Source organism: Vulpes lagopus, chromosome 1, assembly GCF_018345385.1.
Source record: "Vulpes lagopus strain Blue_001 chromosome 1, ASM1834538v1, whole genome shotgun sequence".
NCBI lineage: Eukaryota > Metazoa > Chordata > Mammalia > Carnivora > Canidae > Vulpes > Vulpes lagopus.
In genome coordinates this window covers 129,715,473-129,740,193 of record NC_054824.1, presented here as the reverse complement: position 1 = coordinate 129,740,193, position 24,721 = coordinate 129,715,473, and the positions used below count along the sequence as shown (strand labels likewise).

The 24,721-nt window shown below is 32.6% G+C and overlaps 1 protein-coding gene across 1 annotated transcript in view; it reads left to right on the top strand.

The window, feature by feature from the left end:
- CCDC178 (coiled-coil domain containing 178) overlaps positions 1 to 24,721 on the top strand; it is a 376,460-nt gene that overhangs the window by 53,070 nt on the left and 298,669 nt on the right. The window contains exons 9-11 of the mRNA XM_041749242.1: positions 2,432 to 2,585; positions 21,503 to 21,598; positions 21,748 to 21,884. Coding sequence (XP_041605176.1) covers positions 2,432 to 2,585; positions 21,503 to 21,598; positions 21,748 to 21,884 — 387 coding nt within the window. The remainder of the gene's footprint in view (positions 1 to 2,431; positions 2,586 to 21,502; positions 21,599 to 21,747; positions 21,885 to 24,721) is intronic.

The following is a 24,721-nucleotide window of genomic DNA, read 5'->3' as shown; positions in this document are numbered from 1 at the left end:
ATCACCTCACCAACCTCCAACTATGGAAACTGTAAATACCAAAGAGCTCTATGGTTAGTTAGCAGCTTCTGACATGACTTTTCAGTGATATCTGCCTTGTGATATTCTTTCCTAAAATCATGTCCCCTTGCATGTGGGTTAGATCTGGTGAGTATCTTCTAATAAATAAAGTAAAAGTGATGGGATATCACCTTGATGATTAGATTGTAAGAACCATGACTTTTTTCTTGCTAGTACTTTATTGTTCTGTTGTGTATTTGCTCTGATGAATTTAGGTGCCATGTTTTGAGATGCTCTATAGAGAAGCCCACATGGCAAGGATACAGTCTAGGCTCAGTCCAATAAACCCTTGAAAATCAACCTGTTAACAAGCAGGAGCGTGATAACAAGGAGTGTTCTCCTTCTTTTGGTCTGCTTCATCTATCATTTTCTAACAGAAATATTTTAAAATCCGGGTACCTGGGTGGCTTAGTAGTTAAACGTCTGCTTTTGGCTCAGGTCTTGATCCCAGGTCTTGGGGTCTTTAAAAATAAATAAATCATAAAAGTCCTTTGATGATTTTCTTCTCATATAAATTTAGTAAGTAAGATTTACTGTAAGCATTAGAGGAGTCATAAATGATGTATTAAATAACATTTTAGAGATACGTTTATTATTCACTATTTTTTAAATTAATTGAGAATACACATTACATAAACATGATTACATATGCTATCAAGTGTATACATTGAATTTTTTTTTAAAGATTTTATTTATTTATTTATTCATTAGAGACACAGAGAGAGAGAAAGGCAGAGACACAGGCAGAGGGAGAAGCAGGCTCCACGCAGGGAGCCCGATGTGGGACTCAATCCCGGGACTCCAGGATCATGCCCTGGGCCGAAGGCAGGCACTAAACTGCTGAGCTACCCAGGGATCCCCTACATTGAATATTTTAAAAATCTTTACATATGCATGTAACCATGTCCCTGATTAAGGTATAGAAAGTTTTCAGCATACTAGAACTTTCTCTTGTTCTCTTTCCCAGTCCATGCAACTGCCGCCTTCCACCCCAAAGAGATCATCTTCATTCTGACTTTGATCTCCAGACTTAGTTTTGCCTGTTCATGAAATCCATGTGAATAGAACCATACTACATAGGCTTTTTAGTATCTTGATTGCTTTACATTGTAACTCTAAACAGGTAGAAGGATTCATCCCATTTTATTCTTCTAAATTTATTCTGATTTAGCAGATACAAGAATGATAAAGGCTGAAATACTGGTGCCTGGGGGCACTAGTAGCAAACTTTTACCCTGAAAAATCCTTAAAAGGCTGAGGAATTGGTGGCATCAACTTTAGGAAATCAGGATAAAGAGACAACTAAAATAGTACTTAGTTTCTGAATTTGATGACACTGGGCAGTTTCCACTTCTTAGTCAGAGTTCATAGTTTATTGTCTGACCTGAGGGAAATAGATACCATTGAGAAATGAAAAATTTATTTCAAAGGAAGGAAATTCAACCAAACATATTTTGAATGCTGCGATTACCCACCTCTCATTATCTACTTGGCTTCCAGAATTCTGATAGGGAGACCTATACTCTCCAGACATGGAAGGGTAAAGAAGAATCCTTTTGCTTATTTGTTTATTGTTTTCATTTTCATTTCCATATTGAGGTTGTATCTTTCAGTTTCATTTGACTCTACTCCTAAAATCAGAGTTAGTGTATAAGAACCTGGGCTAATTCCAGGTGGAATTATCTGTATTTCTTGCTGATATTTTATGGAAATGATAATTTTGTCATTTTCTCCCCATATTTTTTATGTATATTAAACTGTAACACCCTTGTCTTAAGAGACATTTGGAATGTGTTTTCTACCTACTAGATTAGATGCAGGATTATGGGATCACAGGTTACTGGCTTTCTTTGTGGAGGATCATATAAGAGCAAAATATTCCTTGACTAAGTCTGGAGATTTAAAAAAAAAAAAAAATCTATTGTTGTTCTAAGCTGCAGTTTCCTCCATTTTACCTCTAAGACTGAGAAAGAGAAAACAGTAAGCTAGGACTTTAATAATGTGTGGTCTTTTCACTTCTAAATCTCTTTTTTTTCTCGCCTTTCCATCCCTGTACTGCCCACCCTCTGAATCAAAGGTGGTTAGCTCTATCACCTGAAATCAAATCAAAAGATGATTTATTTTAAATAATTTAGAAACTATTTTTCTCTAAGTTTATTCCATTGGAAACAAATACACCTGGTGAATTTTTTCTCACCATTTACTTCTTGATTCTAAATGGTACTTTTAAGAAGTTGCTTTGGGATGGGAGAAATTTTATGAATAGGTAAATGCCATTAATGTACATTGTTAAGTCAGAAGCTAATTTACATATAGTTTTAAACATGATTTTCCTTTCAATGTGTATAAAACCAAATGTGTTTCCTCTTAGGAGAGAGAAAGAGAAACTTACTGCTCTACATAGTCACTACTCTACAGCAATAGAAAATGTTAATGTTAGTATTGAGGAGAATGAAGAAGCAGTGACTGAAGCATTGAAGGAAACAAAGACATCAAAAGATGAATTATCTGCTTTATCAAAAATGGTGGGTTTTCATATTTAAAAATTAAAAAAAATAGAGATTTTAGTTTTAAGCCATAGCTGTTAAAACTTACTATCAGTAATGAAGTAACAGCCAATTTTCTGTCTATATTGATTTTCTCTTACTACATAACAAATTACCAGAATTTTAGCAGCTTGAAATGACACCCAATTATTATCTCGAGGTTTCTCTGGGTCATGTCTTTGCTGGTTCCTATATTCTGGGTCTTCTCAGGCTGAAATCAAGCTTTTAGCAGCCCTGCACTTCTTTCTGGAGACTTTAGGATGAATCTCCTGTCAGGCTCATTTAGTTTTGGCAAGATGCAGTTTCCTCGATTTTAGAACTGAAGTCATTGTTTCCTTGGTGGCTATCAGCCTGGGATCATTCACAGCTTTTAGAGGCTGCTTGCCTCCCAGGTTGGTGGTTCCCTTCATCTTTAAATCAGGAATGGAAGGTTGAGTCCTCTTAGGCTTAGTATCACTCTGACCCTCCCTTAAGACTCATCTTCCCTGACTTCCTCTTCTGCCATATCTCATTCACTATAGTAAAAGAAGTAATAGTAAAAGAAATTGATAAGTTGGTTAAAAGAAATAATACTATAGTGCAAGACAATAATAAACACATTCTCTACTAGTTGGCATTTCTAGTTAGAGTTAAAATTGCATGTTTTTTTTCAATTGCCACGTTGTATTATGATATTTCTATTATAATACTTTATATACTTCTATCTATATACTCTTTAATTGTGTCTCCTTAAATTTTTAAAATTCGTAATTAAGAGTGAGACTGAGCATGTTTAATGGCTTTTTGGAGGTCATTTGTATTTCCTTTTTTGTAAAAAGGCTGCTGCTGATATTTTTCCATTTGTTGAGTGATTATATTTTGACTAATTTATATGAATTTGTTGTATATTATCAATACTTAATACTTTAAAGTTACATATATTGAAGATAGTTTTATCCAGTCTTCTTTCATTTATGGTAACTTCTGATGAAGAGAATCTTCAGTTTTAGTGTAGCAAAAGTTATAAATATTTTCCTTTGACCTTTGTGCTTTTCTGAATTTAAGAATTTTTTTCTACCTTGAAGTCAAAATACATTCTCTGGTATTTTATTCTAAATGTTTTGAAATTTGGCTTTTCATATTTATATGATGCTTCTAGATGAAATTATGTTAAAAAATTCAGAACTGATATTTTTGCACATATCTTTTACTTATAAGTTTGGAAGTAAGAAACTACCTAGAATTTTGGGAATGCATTTTCACTTGCCACATGTGAAGCATAATCAATATGAAATTCATATATGGATATAGTGTGAAGTTGAGGTTCCAGTTACATTTTCTTCTTTTTTATATTTTATTCTGTATATTTTCTTTCTTAAATAAAAGACAAATTGTTGCAATGTAATTTACTGTATTTATGTATTAATATTCAGTGCCATCTCTGTCACATGTGAGGCTTCCATATATGTGTGGATCTTTTCTATTTTTTATTTGTTTGGTTTACTTAACCATCTTTACCTCAATACTTCATGTCTACATTACTAAGCTTCTGTAATGAGTTTTGATTATTTATTATGGTGAATCCCTCTTAATGTTTCCTTATGAGTTTTAGGCTGTTCTTGACCTTTGTCCTTCCATATAAATTTCAGTGTTATCTTACTCATTTCCTTCAGAAGTTTTATTGGAATTATGATTGGAATCATATTCATTTATGGAGTATATGATTGAAAAATGAAATCTTTATGATGGGGATACCTAAACATAAACATGATCTATCTGTCTATTTATTTGGGTAGTTTTTCTAAATTGAACCTTAAGCAGTTTCCTTGGAATTTTGTAGAAGGCAAACTCTCTGGGAAATCAACCTGAGATTAATCCTAGATAAATTAGTCAGTCCTTATATTGTCAATGAATTGTACAGTTATTTTTTAAAATAAATTTTTAATGTAATTTTGATTTGTTTATAGATGTAGTCTATATAGTAGATATTATTTAAAATTTGTGAAGGCTTAATTATTGTCCTACTACATGGATAATTTGGATAAATATTTTATTTGGGAAAAATCTTTTCTGTGTAGCGGGGTGCAATTCTAAATAGGTTCATTTTGTAAACTGTGTTAATTCCGTTATTTAATTCTTTTATTATTCTGATTTATTTTCTGACTGATGTATCAATTACTGAGAGCTGCATTAAAAAATTTCAATGTAATAGTGGATTTTGTCTGTTTTTCTGTTATTTCTGGTTTATATAATTTGTAGCCATGTTTTAGATGAAGCTAAGTTTGAATGTTTAGAATTAAGTTTTTTGCTTATGATATATTTTATTTTTATATTTTAAGCTATAAATTCTTAGAAGTTTTGGAATACATATTTTATTTACTGCTTATGATACATAATATCTTTAACGTCTTCCTGGCAGTTTGAGGACCTTATGATTTTTTCTTGATACATAGTTTATCTTCCATCATGTTTTGCTTATCTTATTTAATAATCCTTCTATTAAGATATTTTTATTAATTTACACAATAAATATTTGATTACATTTTCCCAGTGTAACATTTTGCACACAATTCTTTTTGTTTATAAAACATTCCTAATTGCATTATTTTTTTTTTTGTAACTAAAGTGTATCTTTTACAAGTTAGTGAGGTAGATTTGGTATTTTCAAAATTTTGTTTCCCTGAAAATGTCTTTATCTTGTTCTTATTCGTGCAGTGTAGGGAATATGCACCTACATTAATATGGACATGACTTACATCACTGCATAGGCAATGTAGAAGAATCCAGAAATAGGCAAGGCTGAAAATACTAAACCAAAATACACTGGGCCACAGTGCTAGAGGGGATCACAAGGGAACAATGAATGAGAAGAAACTGATCTTAAATAGTAATGCAAGTATCTCTTCGATTTGCCCTTGTTTCTCTTTCCAACTTCTTTATAGCTACCCTTTTTCCTCTAACCCTGGATGAAACAGTCTTTTCACTTTCTTCTGTCTGCTTTGTACTCTAATTGTACTCTATGTTTACCTCCATACTGGTACTTACAACACTATTGAAGTCAGTGATTACCTGTCTACTTCTTTTTAGACTATAATGTTTTCAAAGATAGGAGATGCGTTGTAATTTTTGTTTCCTCTGTGTAACATACACAATGTCTGTCCTATATTAGATACTCAATAAAATGCCAAACCAGGCACTCAAAAGGCATTTCATGCTTTCTGAATGAGTGAGTTAACCGGTGAATAAATGAAAGGAAGGAAAGGAGGGAAGGTAGGGAAGATAGGATAAAGGAAGAAGGAAAGGAAAGAGAGAAGGAGGAATAAGTGGAGAAAAAGAAGCATCATGGTGTGATCCTGGAAAGAATTTTGTGAAGTGTGGAATGTACAGTGTATACATTCAAGATAATCTGTGAAGATTTAAAATAATGAATGTAGCATTCTTACGTATAATTTCTTTCTAGGGACAACTATAAACATCAGGGAAATATAGCACAACCAATAAAAATTTTTACAATATTATATAGTATTGTCAAATAGTTACGATCTCAATTTCCTAATCGTGCTAAAATTTGTCATCTTAAAGAGTATCATTGTTAATAAAATATTTTCAGAAATGGTAAATTCATTCACCAAGCCTACAAACAATCAATTTATTTCTTTGATCATCTCTAAAATGGCAAGTGTGACCTTCTTAACAAAATGTTATTTCTGATAGATATTACGACCATATTTTATAAGGTTAGTAATATTTTTTCAATTATAGAAATCATTTGGGGACTATTATACTTCCTGGGGAAGATCAGAACATGATTAAGTTTAGATATATTAATTTTTTCCTGCATTTTGTACATTATAAAAACCTTTAAGCTAGAATTTCAAAGAGCGCATTTTAAGCACTCAATTAAAACCAATGATGTGCATCACTTCCATGCATTATTTTTTGGTATGCAATCGAAACTTCTAGTTCAAGAGAAAAGTAAAAGATTTGTGCTGCCTAATTGCACATACAACCTAACTGATTTTTTAAAGTTTCAAGGCATATCATACTTCCAGTTTAGTCTTTACCTCATTAACATACACTTTTTAAAAATTTATGTTGTCATTGTATCTATGAAAACACATTTTTCCTTCTCATTTCTATAAACAGTAGCTTTTGTAGGCTAGAAAACACCATGAAATTGATTCAGGACTTTAAAAATATTGTCAAGATCAAATTCTTTTTAAATGTAAAAGTACAGATTTTCTATAAATTCTTTTCTCATGTTTTCTTTGACATGTACTTCTACCACAGTTCAGAATTTTGTTTAGAACATAATTCCATCATCCATAACTCTTAGTTTCTTGTGTTATTAAAAAAACCAAACAACCATCTACATTTCATTTTATCCAGTCATTTCATGAGATAATAAAAAAATGGCTTTTAAAAATTTAGAAAATCTTTGTGATTTTCATATTTTACTGAACAGTGGCAGATACATAATACTTTTTTTAAATAAATCAGATTGCAGGTAAAGGTTGTAAATAAGTGAATTCCTTTATTATGTATACTTCTGTTTTCTTTTTTAGATATTGATTTTTTAGTAGAAATGTTTTATTACTACTTTATTGAGTATATAGTATAAGTCCAAAAACCACAAAACATCCAGCAGTTTTACTTTTTGATTCATATTTTACCTTAAAATCTTCTGAATTAAGCAACTTATTTCTTAAAAATAGGTAAGCCAATAATTATCAGTGACAGCTTACCAATAATTATCAGTGACCAATAAGAAACTGGTCTAAAGAGGGAGAGTAAATTCTTGATGGACACAAGCTGTTACATGGTAGAGCCAACCTACAATGTAATTTTTTATATTGTTTCAATATAATAATATGGGTAAAATGTGATAATATTTATGAAAGTACATATTGCTGATTTTTTCATCATAAAATTTCAATCCCTGTGTGACTTATTCCTAAAATATTTTAAAAATCTAGAAACTGACTTTATTTCATTTATTTTTAAAGAAGTGCTTAATGTTATCTAAATGTTGATTTCAAATATATGCTTATCATCATTTTTAAAAAGATTTAAAAAATATACTCAGGTTATAAAAACAGTTTACCAGGAATAGATGTTGCTTCCAGAGCATCTGTGAAGATTTTAAAGAGTTTCCCATTTGACCTATTGAAGTGATGTATTATATTAATATTAAATATTTTTTAAATTCTTGAGATGACTCTGCTTGGTTATGGTTTATTGTTCTTTTAATTTACTGCTGAGTTTGATTTGCAAGTATTTTATTTAAGATTTTGCATCCATATTCATAAGTTAGTATGTATTCCAGTGTTCTTAATTTGTGCTATATTTGATAGATTTTCTTATCAGGATTATACTAGCTTTTAAAAATGAATTGTGAAGCTTTTCTTCCTTTCTTATTACCTGAAGAATTAATGTGGATTTAAATAGCTTTTTCTTGAAAGTTTTATAAAACACCTTAGTGAAAATATAACTCTGATGTTTTTATATTTTTTAATTGTTTGAATTACTGTTTTATTTATCATGGAAAGCTGTATTATTTCATCACATGATTGGTCTTACCAGGCTATATATTTTTTCTTAAGGTTAATTTGCAATATTTAATGGCCCTAGAAATAATCCAGGTAGATTAAGATTTTGAATTTGTTATGATATGATATAGAATGCTCTCATGCTTTATCTCTTATTTCTAAATAACTGTATATGTATTTTTTACTATTTAAATTAGATTTTCAAGTTTTAAAAATAGAATAAAAAATAAGATGGTCCTTAGATTTCATAACTCTACAATTTCCAACTTCTAAAAATGTTAATGTATGCTTCTGTAGTTATGATTTATTTTCTTATTCCTTTAGGCTTATTCTGTTCCTTTTTCCCTTTCATTTCTCTGTTTGAATGCTTAATATTTTTGTTTTTTGTTTTTAAATCATTCCCTAAGAGCAACAATTGAATTTCTTCTTACACTTTGAAGCAGAACTTCTTGAAAGGATTTTCTATATTCACTCTTTCAGATTTCTCTCCTGCGTTCCCACTTCAGATAACTACCAGCCAGGCTTTCACCACCACACTACAGTGAAATTACTAATACGGGATCCTATTTTCTTCCTTACAACCCTCATAAAATCTGGTAGGAGTCATTACACAAACTATTAGCTAAAATTACTTTAAGGCATTTTTTGAATAGCACAAATATTTAATGTGCATACATCAGAGCTTAGAATATACTCATGTGAGTAGAAGAAAATACTGATTTATGACTTCACTATCTAGATGTGGTCACTCCTAATATTTTGTTGTGCATAAACAGGCTTTGCTATATTAAAAAAAACTATATTATCATATGCATACAGTAATTGATGACATGGTTCTCCTTAGATAAAAACTTACCCAAAGTATCTTATATTTTACAATATAATTTTAATAATTGAGAGTTTCTTAGACCTTTATTATTGAACATTTAGGATGTTTTCATTTTTTAAGTATTATAATCAAAGCTATGGTAAGTATTTCTAAATCTTAAATATTAACATAGCTGCTCATTTTAACAAAAATAATATTGTGGTACAAACAGAAGTTGAATTATGGTATAAGAGGTTTAAGGAAGAATTGTATGCCTTTATTTCTCATAGGGCTTGAATGATTTGCCTGCATTTTTACATGTTCTAAAATTAACTCACTTTTTTAACAACAATACTTTCATTAATTTAACTTCTTGTCTTTCATATTATTAATGTTGTAGAGTTGTTGTCACAGGAACTTGTATGGCAGCTATTCACAATTTAAGATCTGAGTTTATACTATTTTAACTTTTTACCTAATGTTATAACTTTAAATGTTGGTCAGGTTATACATTGTTTCTTTAAATCTGAAAGAATTTTAATAACTTTAAATATAATCATACCACCTCTCAGAGCAATACAAATTGTATAATATTTGTACTTGTTAGGGGACGATGGAGAAGAAAGAGCAAAGTGCTTAATACCAGTATGTTTATAGTTAGGTAGGATTAACCATTGTCCCCTATGTCTGCGTTTTGTTTTACTTGGCTGTGTATATTGTACATATAAAGGACAAATGAATCCTAATTTACAACATCTTATCTTTCTAGATGTTAAAAAGGTTGCCACTCAGTGGTTGAGCATCTGCCTTCGGCCCAGGGTGCGATCCTAGAGTCCTGGGATTGAGTCCCACATCAGGCTCCCTGCATGGAGCCTGCTTCTTCCTCTACCTGTGTCTCTGCCTTTGTGTGTGTGTGTGTGTGTGTGTGTGTGTGTGTGTGTGTGTTTCCCATGAATAAATAAATAAAATCTTTAAAAAAAAAGGTTGCCAGTGTGTGAAAAAGTAGTTAGTAAACAAACATTGGGTACACTTTGTGTTTAAAAGGCGGAAAGATTTATATCTTAAAAGAAACCAGAGAACGTAAGTTTTGTGTTTAAATTCACAGGAAAGATTGTTCTAAAAACAACTAGAGGAAATGAAGTTGTTAAAATTCTTTCTAAGCATTACAGATACTTATACTTTCTCCTGGGTTTCTAGAGATGGGAAGAGGAAGGATTCTAGGCCAGAGTGTTCCTTCAGTGCTGCTACATATTACAGTGGGCAAACTAAATATATCCTTACTTGAGACATCTAGTTATCTAGATGTTTAAAGGGGAACAACAGGTCAAAAGTAGAGAGTTAAAGTAACAACCTTTAAGTGTTCTGTTAATTCATAAGAATGATTGTATTTTGGGAATGAAATTTTTTTTAAGATATTTATTTATTTATTTATGAGAGACATGGAGAGAGAGAGACAGACATAGGCAGAGAGAGAAGTGGGCTCCCTGTCCTTTAAGTATTCTGTTAATTGATAAGAATGATTGTATTTGGGGAATGGATTTTTATTTAAGATTTTTATTTATTTATTCATGAGACACACACACACACACACACACACACACAGAGAGATGGGGGGAGCAGAGACATAGGCAGAGGGAGAAGCAGGCTCCATGCAGGGAGCCCGACGTGGGACTCCAGGATCACACCTGAGCCAAAGGCAGATGCCCAACTGCTGAGCCCCCAGGCGTCCCTTGGGAATAGAATTGTTAAACTTGATCATGGAGTATATGCTGACTATTCACTGGGTGGCTGGGGATGGGGTGGGTTCTGTGCCCATGAGTCTTTAACTAAGTTCAGATTGTCTAACCATTGTTCTGTATGTGTACTGTAGTTAATATTGCTATGTATTAAAGGATAAACAAGTCCTAATGCCTGAAGCCACATAAAAAGTAGGGATGGTTAAATAGTCACTTTATAAGTGCCCTTTTGTTAGGTTTTAGGAAGGACTGTTTAGGGGGTGTCTGTTAATTCACTTCTTAAAGTTAGATGTCTTGCTTTACTTAGTCACTGAAATGGTGGAGGGGGCAGTGGAAGGGTGAAGGGAAGGACTTATAACTAGTATCTCCATATCTGGAAGACAGTTTTAGTTTATAATCATAGATTATAGATAAGTCTTTGTAAAGTACCTGTATTTATTGTGGACAAGGGTCATTATTTGTAACATCTAAGCTTTTCAGATATCCTGAGGTGCAATGAATGATAAAATGTATAGCTATTGAATTAACCAATTTATAAGTTTCTTTTTGTTATAATTGATAGGAAAGAAGCATCTTAGACATGGAATTGTTAAACTGTCTCTGAGAAATTCACATCAGGACTTGTTAGGTTGGCAGCAGAGGGGTGCATGGAAGTATAGGGGGAGAGATGTATGTGAATGTGTTCATATTTACATTTAAATGATAACTGTTAATGTGTGTACATCTCTTTTGGCTGTACTATAGAAAGATACTAAGTGATTTAGTGGCAACATACCTCCTTGCTAATAGTATAGATTGGATAATGAATTCTCTGAGAAGCATTATACTTTGTGTACTCTGCTACTTTGTCTCATTTATAATTGAACATGAAGGGAATGCAGTATTTTAATTGCAATTTTGCCTCTATCTTCTCTTTATAGAGAAGCCAGTTGCTATTTTTGTCTTTTATGACATTTTTTTGTCACTTGGAAAGGCAGGATTACATTTTTTTCTTTCAGGTTGAGTTGGTGTAGTCTATTCTTGTTTATCAAAATACTTGTAGTTTTGGGACTTTGAAATGATAAATATTCATGGTGTGTAAAAAACATATACATAATTGTATGATCTTAATTACATTAAAGTGCTTAGTTGTATAGGTACACACATGGGACCTAGAAGTCAAACTGTAAACTGTTTGTGAATATGGATGGTTTGTTCCTTGCTTTTGGGGTTTATAGTTTCTTTTTATGCACATACTAACTTTTAAAAAGTAAATTTAAAAAAAATTAAAAAAGCAACCATACAAAATAATTCTTGGTGTTTGTGTTGTAAGTATAGAGAGTTTTCCATCCTTAGTATCATTTCTGATTTAATTTATTTATTCCTTAGAATAAAAATTCCTTGACTTTGTCTTAAGCAGACATTATCTATGTTGTAAAAGAGATAGATTTTGGAAATTTTCCAATAATTTGAGTGATATGGAGAGCTAAGAAAAGTTATTCCCATAATGATTTTGTATGCATCTGATGCCTTATGATTAACTTTTAGATAAAACTATTCATTGGATTTCTTATACTGTGAAGTATAAGTTCTCTTAGAGACAGTTCCTCTGTATTAAGTACTATAAATATTGGTTACTTTCATTAGTATTCTTTAAATGATAAAAATGCTATAAGGTTATAAATTCAATCATTTTCTAGTTGTAGAGGTGGCTTATATATATATATATATAGGGGAAAAGCCTATATTTTATGTCACTGCTAAAATTTTAGTTAATATATTTGGGTATAATTTATGACTATTAATCAATTTTATTTTTATTTTTTTATTAATCAATTTTAATTGAAATTCTTTTTTAATTCAAGTGAAGTGATTCACATATTTCTTAATATAGAAGGAAACATAAGGATATTGCCCCTCAACTATTTCAGTGTAACCAAAGTTGAGAAGAGATTATTTATCTAAAACATATTTTGGACTTCTCCCCACTATCTAATAGGATACAGACACACACACATACATACATATTCATAAACATATATAAACATATATAGGCTATATACATATGTAGATATGCATATGTACATAACATATATGTACATACATACGCACACACATATATACGAATGAATGAAGGAATGAATCCCTGGTATACATGAGAGGCCCACAATGTTGTGATTTTTATATCAGCAAAATGTTGCCTTGTGTACTAAAAGAGGCTGAGAGTATATAAAATAAAATAAACCTGTTGGATCTCATGATTATGCTGGCAGGAAGCAGGTTGATAAAATTGTCCCACTGCAAATATGTGCTATCTTTCATTAAAAGGGAAGAATGAGGGGATCCCTGGGTGGCTAAGTGGTTTAGCACCTGCCTTTGGCCCAGGGCGTGATCCTGGAGTCCCGGGATTGAGTCCCACATCAGGTTCCCTGCATGGAGCCTGTTTCACTGCCTTTGTCTCTGCCTGTGTCTCTGCCTCTCTCTCTCTCTCTCATCTCTCTCTCTCACTCTCTCTTTCTGTCTCTCATGAATAAATGAAAAAAATATTTTAAAAAAAGAAAAGGGATGAATTACTCAAATGGTGAAACCAAGAGCCCTGAAGGTGGTGGAACCAAGCATCGAGCAGGTGGATAAAATTCCACAGAGTGCAACTGAGAGCTATAGATTATTCTTCCTCTTGGAAGAGGATAGAAAAAATCAGGGAAATGTAACAGAAGCTGGAGTCAGAGACACACAGAGCATGATAAGCACTCAACCAGCCATTGCTGACTTTAAAATGGAGTGGGCCATATAGAAAATGTGAAAGGAAAATGAATTCTACCTACAATCTTAATGAGATTAGCAGTGGCTCATTCCCTAGAGTCTCTATAGTGGAGCCCAGACCTGCTGAAAACTTCAATTCAGCTTTGAGACTCTAAACAGGGTATTTACTTAGTCCATTAGCATTCTGTCCTACAGAACCATGAAATAACAGGTATGTATTATTTTAAGCCCGTAAGATGATACCATTCTATTTGTTCAGTTCTTCTTTTGTTTCTTTTAGAAATTTTTTTCAAAGGATTTTCTCAATAGGGTCTCCATATTTTTGATAAGTTTATGCCTAATTAGTTATTTTGTTGCACTTTAATTGGAAATTTTCTCTTTCATTAATTCTCATAACTAGTTATGTTTGGGTATATGAAATCAATAATGCTAACTTATATTTTACTAATTTACTGATTTTTAAATTATTTATGGTAGTTTTATCATTGTTTATTTTGGATTTTCCAAGGGTGCTATTATTTCAACTGTAAATATGGATATTATTATCCCTTTGCTATTTTTATGACTTTTAATTGTTAATCTCTTATATGATTACATTGGTTAATATATCCAGTACAATGTTAAATGGTAATAGAGATCATTGGCATCCTTGCTATGTTCTTCTCTTGGTGGGATTAGTGGTAGTTTTTTCCCTTAAATAAGTGTCTGACTTTAGGATTCAATGTGTATTTTGTAATGTTAAGAAAATATCAGTTTCAATTTATGGAGTATTTTTTTTAATTGGAAACAGTTGTCAAATTTTGTCAAGAGTCTTTTTAGCATCCAGGGAGATGCTCATGTCATATTGTCTCTTATATGTATAGAGAATTGTATTGATGGGTTTCCTAATGTTGAACTTCACATTATTGTAATAAATCTTATTTGGTTATAATATCTCATCCTTTCTTAGACACATTTCAATTTTCTTTTTTGCCCTCATCATTCAAACAGAGTATCTCTGATTTAGGTCAACAGTGATTTCCATATTGCTAAGTCTAATCATTGTTTCTTTGTCCTTGTTTTAATTAACTTATATATAGCACTTAAAGTTGATTATACTCTTATCTCTGGAAATCTTTTCTCTTGGCATCTAACACACATATTCTTACTTCTTCTTATTCTTTTGGAAACTTGCTCTCAGTTTCCTTCACTGGTTTTTCTATATTTCTCCATACTCCACAAACATTTGAGAATTCCAGGGCTTAGTCTTTTAGAAAAAGCTTAATGTATATGTAACTGACGATTCAGTCTCCACTTAGATGTCTTGTTGGTATCTCAAGCTTACCTTTTCTAAAATTGAATTTTAGATATCCAACCTCTCTATAAACCTGAAGTTTCCCCTGTTCCAGTTAATGACATTCAGTCCATCTAGTTTTTCAGACTAAGGCAGTTGAAATATGCATTGGAACTATGTATTAATTTATGTTGGGAATTGCTAGGCCAAAAAACCCATCTGTTCAATTTTAGTAGATAATGCCAAAATTTTTTTCTAAGATAGTTATACATTTTTTTTCTACTTAGACCATCATGTATGAGAGTTCCAGCCTCAGATTAACACCATCATCTAATATTGTCTTTTATTTATTTTTAAGTATAGTTCTTTTGGAGGATTTATCCCACTGTGATTTTAAATTTTCATTTCTCCAATGAGTAGTATGGTTGAGAATCTTTAAAGCGCTTTATTTAAAATGCTGTTTTAGAGGCTGTCACAAAATCAGACTCAAATTTCTCCTCCATACTCTAGTTGTGACCTGCACATTACCCCCTTTTGGGATTCAGTTTTCTCATTTGAACAACTAGATGTATATTAATTTAATATGTTAATAATCTACAAGAGACGACTTAGGGGTTAATGTGTTGATTAAAGGCGGAATATATATAGTGTCATTCATTTAGAAAAACATTTTATTCTTTACTTGATTTTAATAATTTTAAGTATTTAATGATATTTTGTGTTCAAATTTAATTTTTATTCAATATGCATGTCTAAAACATTGCCAATTATAAATCCCCTATATTACTAATTTTTTACAATGTTGTATGAGTTCTCTTTTCAGTGATAGAGTATACAGAATGTTTTCCCACCTTGATTTTTTCATTATTTTATTTACAGCTATCCTCAGTAATTTCCATTCTATTAATGACTCACCCAGTTTATAAAACAGTGAGATAGTATAGACTAGGTGCTGCCTTTCTTAACTTAATTTTCTCCTAAATATTATTAAGTAACATGTTCACTGAGGCTAATGGTATAAATAAAAAGATACAAAGATTTAGCTATTTATTTTAACAACTATTTCCTCCCCATATCTGATCTCACATGAAGTAGCCTATATTACCAGCACAGTATGTCATCTTGCACATATTTTTCTATGCTTCTGTAAATACGTTATTATATGTACTTGTACAATTTACTATTTGATTTTTAATTTAAAAAGAGGTTTTCAAATATACACTTAGTAAACTTGCCCTTTTACTTAAAAATGCATTGTGAAATTCCTCAAGGTTGTTAGATATAAGTCTAATGTACTTTTTAAAAAATATATATTTATGTATTTTAGAGACAGTGGGGGAGGGGCAAGAGAGAAGGAGAGGAAGAGAGAGACTCTCGGGCAAACTCCAAATAGCATAGAGCCCTACAAGCAGAGCTTGATCTCCTGACCTAGAGATCATGACCTGAGCCAAAACCAAGAGTCCAGTACTTAACAGACAGCCACGCAGGTGTTCCTAATGTACTTTTTTAATGTACAAGTATTATACACTATGAATTGCCATCATATCAGTAAGAATACAGTGTAGAAAACAGAAATCCCTCTGTGTTAGGCAGAAAGGGATGTAGAGATTTCAGCAAGTTTGCAAAGCTGGCAGAGTTATGTAGGCTGGACTTAAGGAATGTTTTTCAAATTGACCAATATAGGAACTATGACATCTGAGGCTGCCTCTAGATCTGTATTGAGCGTATGACTGCTGCTTTGATCAGAAAGTGCAGATCTGGAAACTGTAGCCACTGCTGCTGATGCCAAAGTGCCTCAACACCCACAGCTAGCAGATGGACACCAAAATGCGACTATACAATATTCACATCTCTTGACCTTACTTGCCAATAGAGAGAAAACAAACAAAACTAAAGGAAAGCAGCCAAGAATCAGAAAGATGCCTTTTACCTCAGTTCTATTTTCCATAATATGCATGACTGTATCTCCAATTGGTTGAACTAATTTGCATCTTGAACACTTTCACAAATAGGAATAGAAACTGTCTTCCTTCCTGTCTTCCTGCCTTCTTTTCTGTTCTTTTTCTGTCGTGGGCTCTGATACGTTAGGAAACACATTAGAAGGAGGTTGCAAAGGGGGTTCACTGAGCCATTAATTTTACTTTATTCATCTCAACAGTATTAAAATTAATACCTTTATATATGTTGTTTTTAATGTGCTGGTTCTTTGTATGTGCTAGATTCTCAAAACTTGGATTGTTATGCCAGAACTAAGTGTATTTTTCAAGATAGATATTACTGAAATATGTTCTAAGAAGTTTGGTATGTATATTTGTGCATATGTATGTGTATATGAGCAGTACAAATGTCTGATTTCTCATTTTTTCCAACAGTGTAGGTGTTTTAAAATTATACCAACTTAATTGGTTGGGTAAAGAAATGTTGGGAGTAATTTTTGTTTTCCTGTCTGGAAGGGAAATAAATTCATTTTCATTTTCTTTTATTAGCCATTAAATCTTCCTCTTCTTTCTTTTTCTTACTTGCAAAGATTACTATTCATGAGATACTACATAATTTTAGATATTCCAATGACAAGCATTTTCAAAGTTACATGTTTAATATTATTTATATTAGGAAAGCAATTAGCACACAATGATTTCATGTGTGATTCCATGGATTTTATTGATTAGGGCAGGGTTAACATAATAGTACTTATTCAAAAATTGCAAGTTGTAAGTATACTGTAGTACTTAAGATGTGCTCATGAACATTTCATAACTTCACTTCCTGAAACTGCCAACAAATACCTGTCAGTGACATGGTAATACAGATCATTAATTTTGACCTTAAGGCATTGAATTTTCATGTTTATCTTTTACTCTTTTTATTGGGAAACGTGCTAGAAAATGTATTTCTGAAAGATTGACAGTTATTTGACATATGAAATATGTATAATTTTAGGCATCAGAACTACCACATCTGATCTGGAAAGTACATTAGAAACTCATTGGTGGGAGGGTAGCTCCTTGGTGGCTCAGTCAGTTAAGCATCTGCCTTCAGCCCAGGTCATGAACTCAGGGTTCTGACCTATGTTGGATTCCCTGCTTAGCGGGCTCCCTCTGTCTCTCAACCTGCTCATGCTGTCTCTCACTATCTTTTTTTCTCTCAAATAAATAAAATCCTTTTTTTAAAAAAAGGGAAAGAAAAACAAACTGACTTGGGTCCTATTTATGATTTTTGTACTCTGTAGATTCTGTCCTAGGTAAGTGGTTAAAAATATGGGTGTTTGAGGCATCTGGGTGGTTCAGCCTGTTAAGCTTCTGACATTTTTTGTTTAAAGATTTATTTATTTATGAGAGACACACAGAGAGGGGCAGAGACATAGGCAGAGGGAGAAGCAGGCTCCATGCAGGGAGCCTAATGTGGGACTCAATCTTGGAACCCCAGGATCATGGCCTGACCCGAAGGCAAAGCATCCCAAGCTTCTGACTCTTGATTTCGGCTTAGATCATGAACTCTGGGTCCTGAGATCCAGCCTCTTATCCAGCTCCAAAATGGTTGTAGAGCTTACTTAAGATTCCCTTTCTTCCTTTCCCTCTGATCCTCTCCCCTGCTCAGACATGCATACTCTTCTCTCTCTCTCTCTTTCTCTCTAAAACAAAAGAAAACAAAACTATGGATGTTTAATTGTAGAAGTAGAGACACTAGTGAGGAATGTGATCAAATCAGTTACATGTCTTTAGATAGGTATGAAGACTAAATTAAAATATTTCCTAAAAATCCTTTACCAATGTTTACAAGCAGCAAAGAAAGATTAGTGTGGGAATAATTTGAATTTTATTAGAATTTTGGGTTTTGTGAACTGGTGAAGAAAACAGATCTACTTTATTATATGTTCTAAGATTTGTCACAATGGTCATAATTAATAAATAATCCACAATTGTCATGTTAAAGCACAAAAAATAGCCTATAAAATTTTTTAAATAGATACTGAAGTGTATGTACAGAATGACACAGAATGAGAGTGCTGAGACTTAGAATTATGTTTTTAGGATTATAATTAACTTCAGAGTCCAGATCTGCTGAAGCAGTTAGTAAGACATTTATCAAGCCTGCTACCAGGTGACAGAGAGATTCAGGGATATAACAAACAAAATGATTCATTAAATGCCTATGTCAAATAACAATTCATCTTTTACTTATAGAGATTACCAAATATGTAAAGAAGTAATTATTATTTCTAGTATAAAAGTTGTTAAAATTCACTGTAAAGTGATGAATTCATTCATACTGTGAATTCTTTGCTAATGTGTACAGATAAAGAAAATTTAAATGTATTGATGACTTCTTGAGAAACAGCAGTAAGTCCTGAAATCCATGTTTTTGATTAAGCACATATGATGCTAATGCCATAGCCAGATGAAAGAAAATGATTAGTTACATATATTCAAAAAGTTGTCCAGAAAGGCAAATCTACCCACTGTTATACTCATGAATAGTCATATTCAAGCCATTGCAAAATGATGCAGGCATGTTAAGAGAAGTATTTCATTAAAGTTTAAAAATTATTCATCAAATCAGTTAAAACCGCCAAATACTCATTTGTGCTCTCAGACTTGTAAATGAATGATCATTATTCTGTAATATGTGCTTTTTAAGGAACTCACTCCCTATTAATTTACTTTAAAAAAGCTTCAACTATTCCTCGGTGAAAAATTCAGGCTTCTAGATGACTTTTATGACTGAGAACTACATTAAAAATTAGGATATTTTACAAAGGTATTTTCTCAATCAAAAACTTTAAATGTCCTAATACAAATCGAATAGGTGAAGCACATATGAAGAAAAAAACAGCAAAATTGAAGCCATAGAATATACTTTTTAATTATGTCAAGGTGGGAATGTCTCATTGTCTAATTTGGTTACAACTTTATCTAAGGAATACACTCAAACTATGTTGCACTATCTAAAAAAACTTGACTGATAAATTGTTTCATGATTATTTCCCAAACAAAGATAGTAATGAGTAGGTAAAAATGCTTGTACATCATTAGTAGTTGGACAGTTTCTGAAGAACAATTCTGAAAGATATTTCAAAGGCCTCTTGAAACTAAAACTCATAAAAAAAACTTTGGGTTATATCTATAATATCCAGTTGTATGGGAAATTTATTAAATATACTGATAAATCATAATCATTGAACTCTTAAAATTACATTAATTGAAATATTTCTTTAATTACCATTCATAATTCTAAAAAATATTTAGTATTTTCTTGGTATGTTGAATACATTTAATACTACTTGTATTTTATTTTTATATTGTTTATTTCATAAATTGTTTTTATTTATTTTTAAGTTGCTTCCCTTTATGGCATATGATACTGGGGCGCCTCCCGGGTGGCTCAGCAGTTAAGCACCTGCCTTCGGCTCAGGCCATGATCCTAGAGACCCGGGATCGAGTCCCACGGCGGGCTCCCTGCATGGAGCCTGCTTCTCCCTCTGCCTCTGCCTCTCTCTCTCTCTCTGTCTCTCATGATTAAATAAATAAAATCTTAAAAAAAATAAAAATAAAAGTTAAAAATTAAATAAATAAAATATTTTTTAAAATGATACTGGATTTTTAACTTAAATAACAGTAGTTTCCTTTTTTAAAATGATTGTTTAAATAAACGTGAGCTGCCTTAAGAAAAAACATTTTTAAAGAAAAATTTTAAATGCACAGTAGTACAGATGGTATGGTATGTAATAGAGTAAAATAACAAGGAAAGTTTGAAATGGTTTAGGAAACAGTGTCCTGTTATATCCTTTGTCATTAATTTTCGGATCTGATGCCTCTTAACAATGTCGTTTTGTTTTTTTTAAATTATAGAATTCAATGATTTTTAGTATATTGACAAACAACTATAATTTTGGGATAACCAACAGTATATTCTATTCAACCTTTATATGGCTTATCATTCTTTTCATGTGGTTTTTGATTTGAACTTCTAAATAAGAATTTGTTTTTATTTTCTATAGTTCTCTTTTACATTTAATTTATTCCCAAATATTTTGTATTTTTTTACCGAAGTTTTTAAGTATTGTGACAGTGTTTTTAAACAGATTATTACTGTTATGGTTAAAAGCTTCTAATTTCCTTATATCCAGCCATTTTACCAAAATTGTTTATTGGAGTTTTAAATAAAATCTTCTGTTTTTCAAAGTGTTCAGTAATATCTAAAGTTGAAGGTATATTACCTATTTGTATTTGACTTTATAATTCTTTATTTTATTCAATTACATTTAACTAAACTTTCACATAACATGATTAATAATAATGGTGATAAGAGATAATCTAGCCTCATTCTTGAGCTCAGTGGGTATGTATTTAGCATTTTGATGTATTTTGATATTTTTTATTTTTTTATATCTGTGTAGTTTTTCCTTGTACTAGTTTAAGTATTATTGAAACTAGATAGTGAATTTACCACATAGCTATTCTCTAGAGTGTTGACCATATTCATGTTATTTTTTCCTTTAATTTTTTAATGTGATGAATTATGATTTAAATTTTCTAATTTTTATCAATTCTTACAACATAACAAATACCTTCTATTTTATTGAGATTAATTATTTGAGCACTATTAGGGTTGATTTTCTATATTCTATTCAGAATGTTGCATCGATTTTTATAAGTGGCAACAACCTGTGGTATTATACTATTTTTTTGTGTGTACTATACTATTTTAATCAACATTAACTTATGGTAGCTACATGATTTGAATATATTTCTTACCTTACAAAAGAATGGGAAGCTTCATAATTCATTTATTTCTTCTGTATATTTTAGCTAGATGATTTGAAAAAAATTTATGATCAACTAGCTTGGAAGAGAAAAAGTTATGAAAAGGAGTATCTGGATGTACTTAATAATTATTATACCTCAGTAAGTACACCTTTCCCTCCTTCTACCTAAAGTTCTATTCTCTATTCCTAAATACTAACTCAGAAAAGTAAAAATAATTTCGTTATATATGTTTTTTCTTTCTGAGATACAAAGCATGTATAAATGATTATTTTATTCTTTTCTTAAAGAAAAAATCATGGGATATTGAGCTTTCTAATGTTACAAAAGACTTTTCAGATATCTCAATTGCAAATGCTCAGTTGATAGAAGAAAACAGAAGACTTGGAATTGATATTGAAACTATAGCAGGTTTAATCAATGACAGGTAATTTTGCAAAGATAATTTTTATTTTGTTATATCCAATATGTTAAATATAGTATTATATTGATACATCTCTTCATTTTGTTCTCCTGGCATGGTATGGTGGTGTGTGTGTTTACCATTAGCTTAAATTTTGTTTATTTTTATTCATTTTGTTTTGTTTTGTTTTTTAGGAGGGAGGAGGAGCAAATGGAGAGGAAGGGAGAGAACCTTAAGTAGGCTCCATGCCCAGTGTAGAGCCTGACACAGGTCTCAAACTCACAACCCTGAGATCATGATCTGAGCTGAAATCAAGAGTTGGAAGCTTAACCAACTCAGCCACCCAAGTGCCCCTAATTTGAAAAATTAAAAAGCTTTCAAATAAAGGCCAAGGTCTCACTCTGAATCCCGTTAGAGATAGCAAAACAGTGAAAAATTATCCAATAAAATAGTTTCATGCTATCACCTCTTTTTGACATATCTTCTTATACTCAAACTTAAATTAAAATATGCTTTTTTTAATAGTAAATTTATTTTTTATTGGTGTTCAGTTTGCCAACATATAGAATAACACCCAGTGCTCATCCAGTCAAGTGCCCCCTCAGTGCCTGTCACCCAGTCACCCCCATCCCCCGCCCTCCTCCCCTTCCACCACCCCTAGTTCGTTTCCCAGATTTAGGAGTCTTCATGTTCTGTCTTCCTTTCTAATATTTCCTACCCATTTCTTCTCTCCTCCCTTCTATTCCCTTTCACTATTATTTATATTCCCCAAATGAATGAGACCATATAATGTTTGTCCTTCTCCAATTGACTTATTTGACTCAGCATAATATCCTCCAGTTCCATCCAAGTTGAAGCAAATGGTGGGTATTTGTCATTTCTAATGGCTGAGTAATATTCCATTGTATACATAAACCACATCTTCTTTATCCATTCATCTTTCGATGGACATTGAGGCTCCTTCCACAGTTTGGCTATTGTGGACATTGCTGCTATAAACATCGGGGTGCAGGTGTCCCGGTGTTTCATTGCATCTGCATCTTTGGGGTAAATCCCCAGCAGGGCAATTGCTGGGTCGTAGGACAGGTCTATTTTTAACTCTTTGAGGAACCTCCACACAGTTTTCCAGAGTGGCTGCACCAGTTCACATTCCCACCAACAGTGTAAGAGGGTTCCCTTTTCTCTGCATCCTCTCCAACATTTGTGGTTTCCTGCCTTGTTAATTTTCCCCATTCTCACTGGTGTGAGGTGGTATCTCATTGTGGTTTTGATTTGTATTTCCCTGATGGCAAGTGATGCAGAGCATTTTCTCATGTGCTTGTTGGCCATGTCTATGTCTTCCTCTGTGAGATTTCTGTTCATGTCTTTTGCCCATTTCATGATTGGATTGTTTGTTTCTTTGGGGTTGAGTTTATTTATTTATTTTTTTTTAAAGATTTTATTTATTTATTCATGAGAAAGAGAGAGAGAGAGAGAGAGAGAGAGAGGCAGAGACACAGGCGGAGGGAGAAGCAGGCTCCATGCACCGGGAGCCCGACGTGGGATTTGATCCCGGGTCTCCAGGATCGTGCCCTGGGCCAAAGGCAGGCGCCAAACCGCTGCGCCACCCAGGGATCCCATGGTGTTGAGTTTAATAAGTTCTTTATAGATCTTGGAAACTAGCTCTTTATCCGATACGTCATTTGCAAATATCTTCTCCCATTCTGTAGGTTGTCTTTTAGTTTTGTTGACTGTATCCTTTGCTGTGCAAAAGCTTCTTATCTTGATGAAGTCCCAATAGTTCTTTTTTTTTTTTTTTTTAATTAACTTTTATTGGTGTTTAATTTACCAACATACAGAAAAACACCCAGTGCTCATCCCGTCAAGTGTCCACCTCAGTGCCTGTCACCCATTCCCCTCCAACACCCGCCCTCCTCCCCTTCCACCACCCCTAGTTCGTTTCCCAGAGTTAGGAGTCTTTATGTTCTGTCTCCCTTCCTGATATTTCCCAACATTTCTTTTCCCTTCCTTTATATTCCCTTTCACTATTATTCATATTCCCCAAATGAATGAGAACATACACTGTTTGTCCTTCTCCGATTGACTTATTTCACTCAGCATAATACCCTCCAGTTCCATCCACGTTGAAGCAAATGGTGGGTATTTGTCGTTTCTAATTGCTGAGTAATATTCCATTGTATACATAAACCACATCTTCTTTATCCATTCATCTTTCGATGGACACCGAGGCTCCTTCCACAGTTTGGCTATTGTGGCCATTGCTGATAGAAACATCGGGGTGCAGGTGTCCCGACGTTTCATTGCATCTGAATCTTTGGGGTAAATCCCCAACAGTGCAATTGCTGGGTCGTAGGACAGGTCTATTTTTAACTCTTTGAGGAACCTCCACACAGTTTTCCAGAGTGGCTGCACCAGTTCACATTCCCACCAACAGTGTAAGAGGGTTCCCTTTTCTCCGCATCCTCTCCAACATTTGTTGTTTCCTGCCTTGTTAATTTTCCCCATTCTCACTGGTGTGAGGTGGTATCTCATTGTGGTTTTGATTTGTATTTCCCTGATGGCAAGTGATGCAGAGCATTTTCTCATATGCATGTTGGCCATGTCCATGTCTTCCTCTGTGAGATTTCTCTTCATGTCTTTTGCCCATTTCATGATTGGATTGTTTGTTTCCCAATAGTTCATTTTTGAACTTCTTTTGTTTCTTTTGCCTTCGTGGATGTATCTTGCAAGAAGTTACTGTGGCTGAGTTCAAAAATGGTGTTGCCTGTGTTCTCCTCTAGGATTTTGAAGGAATCTTGTCTCACATTTAGATCTTTCATCCATTTTGAGTTTATCTTTGTGTATGGTGCAAGAGAGTGGTC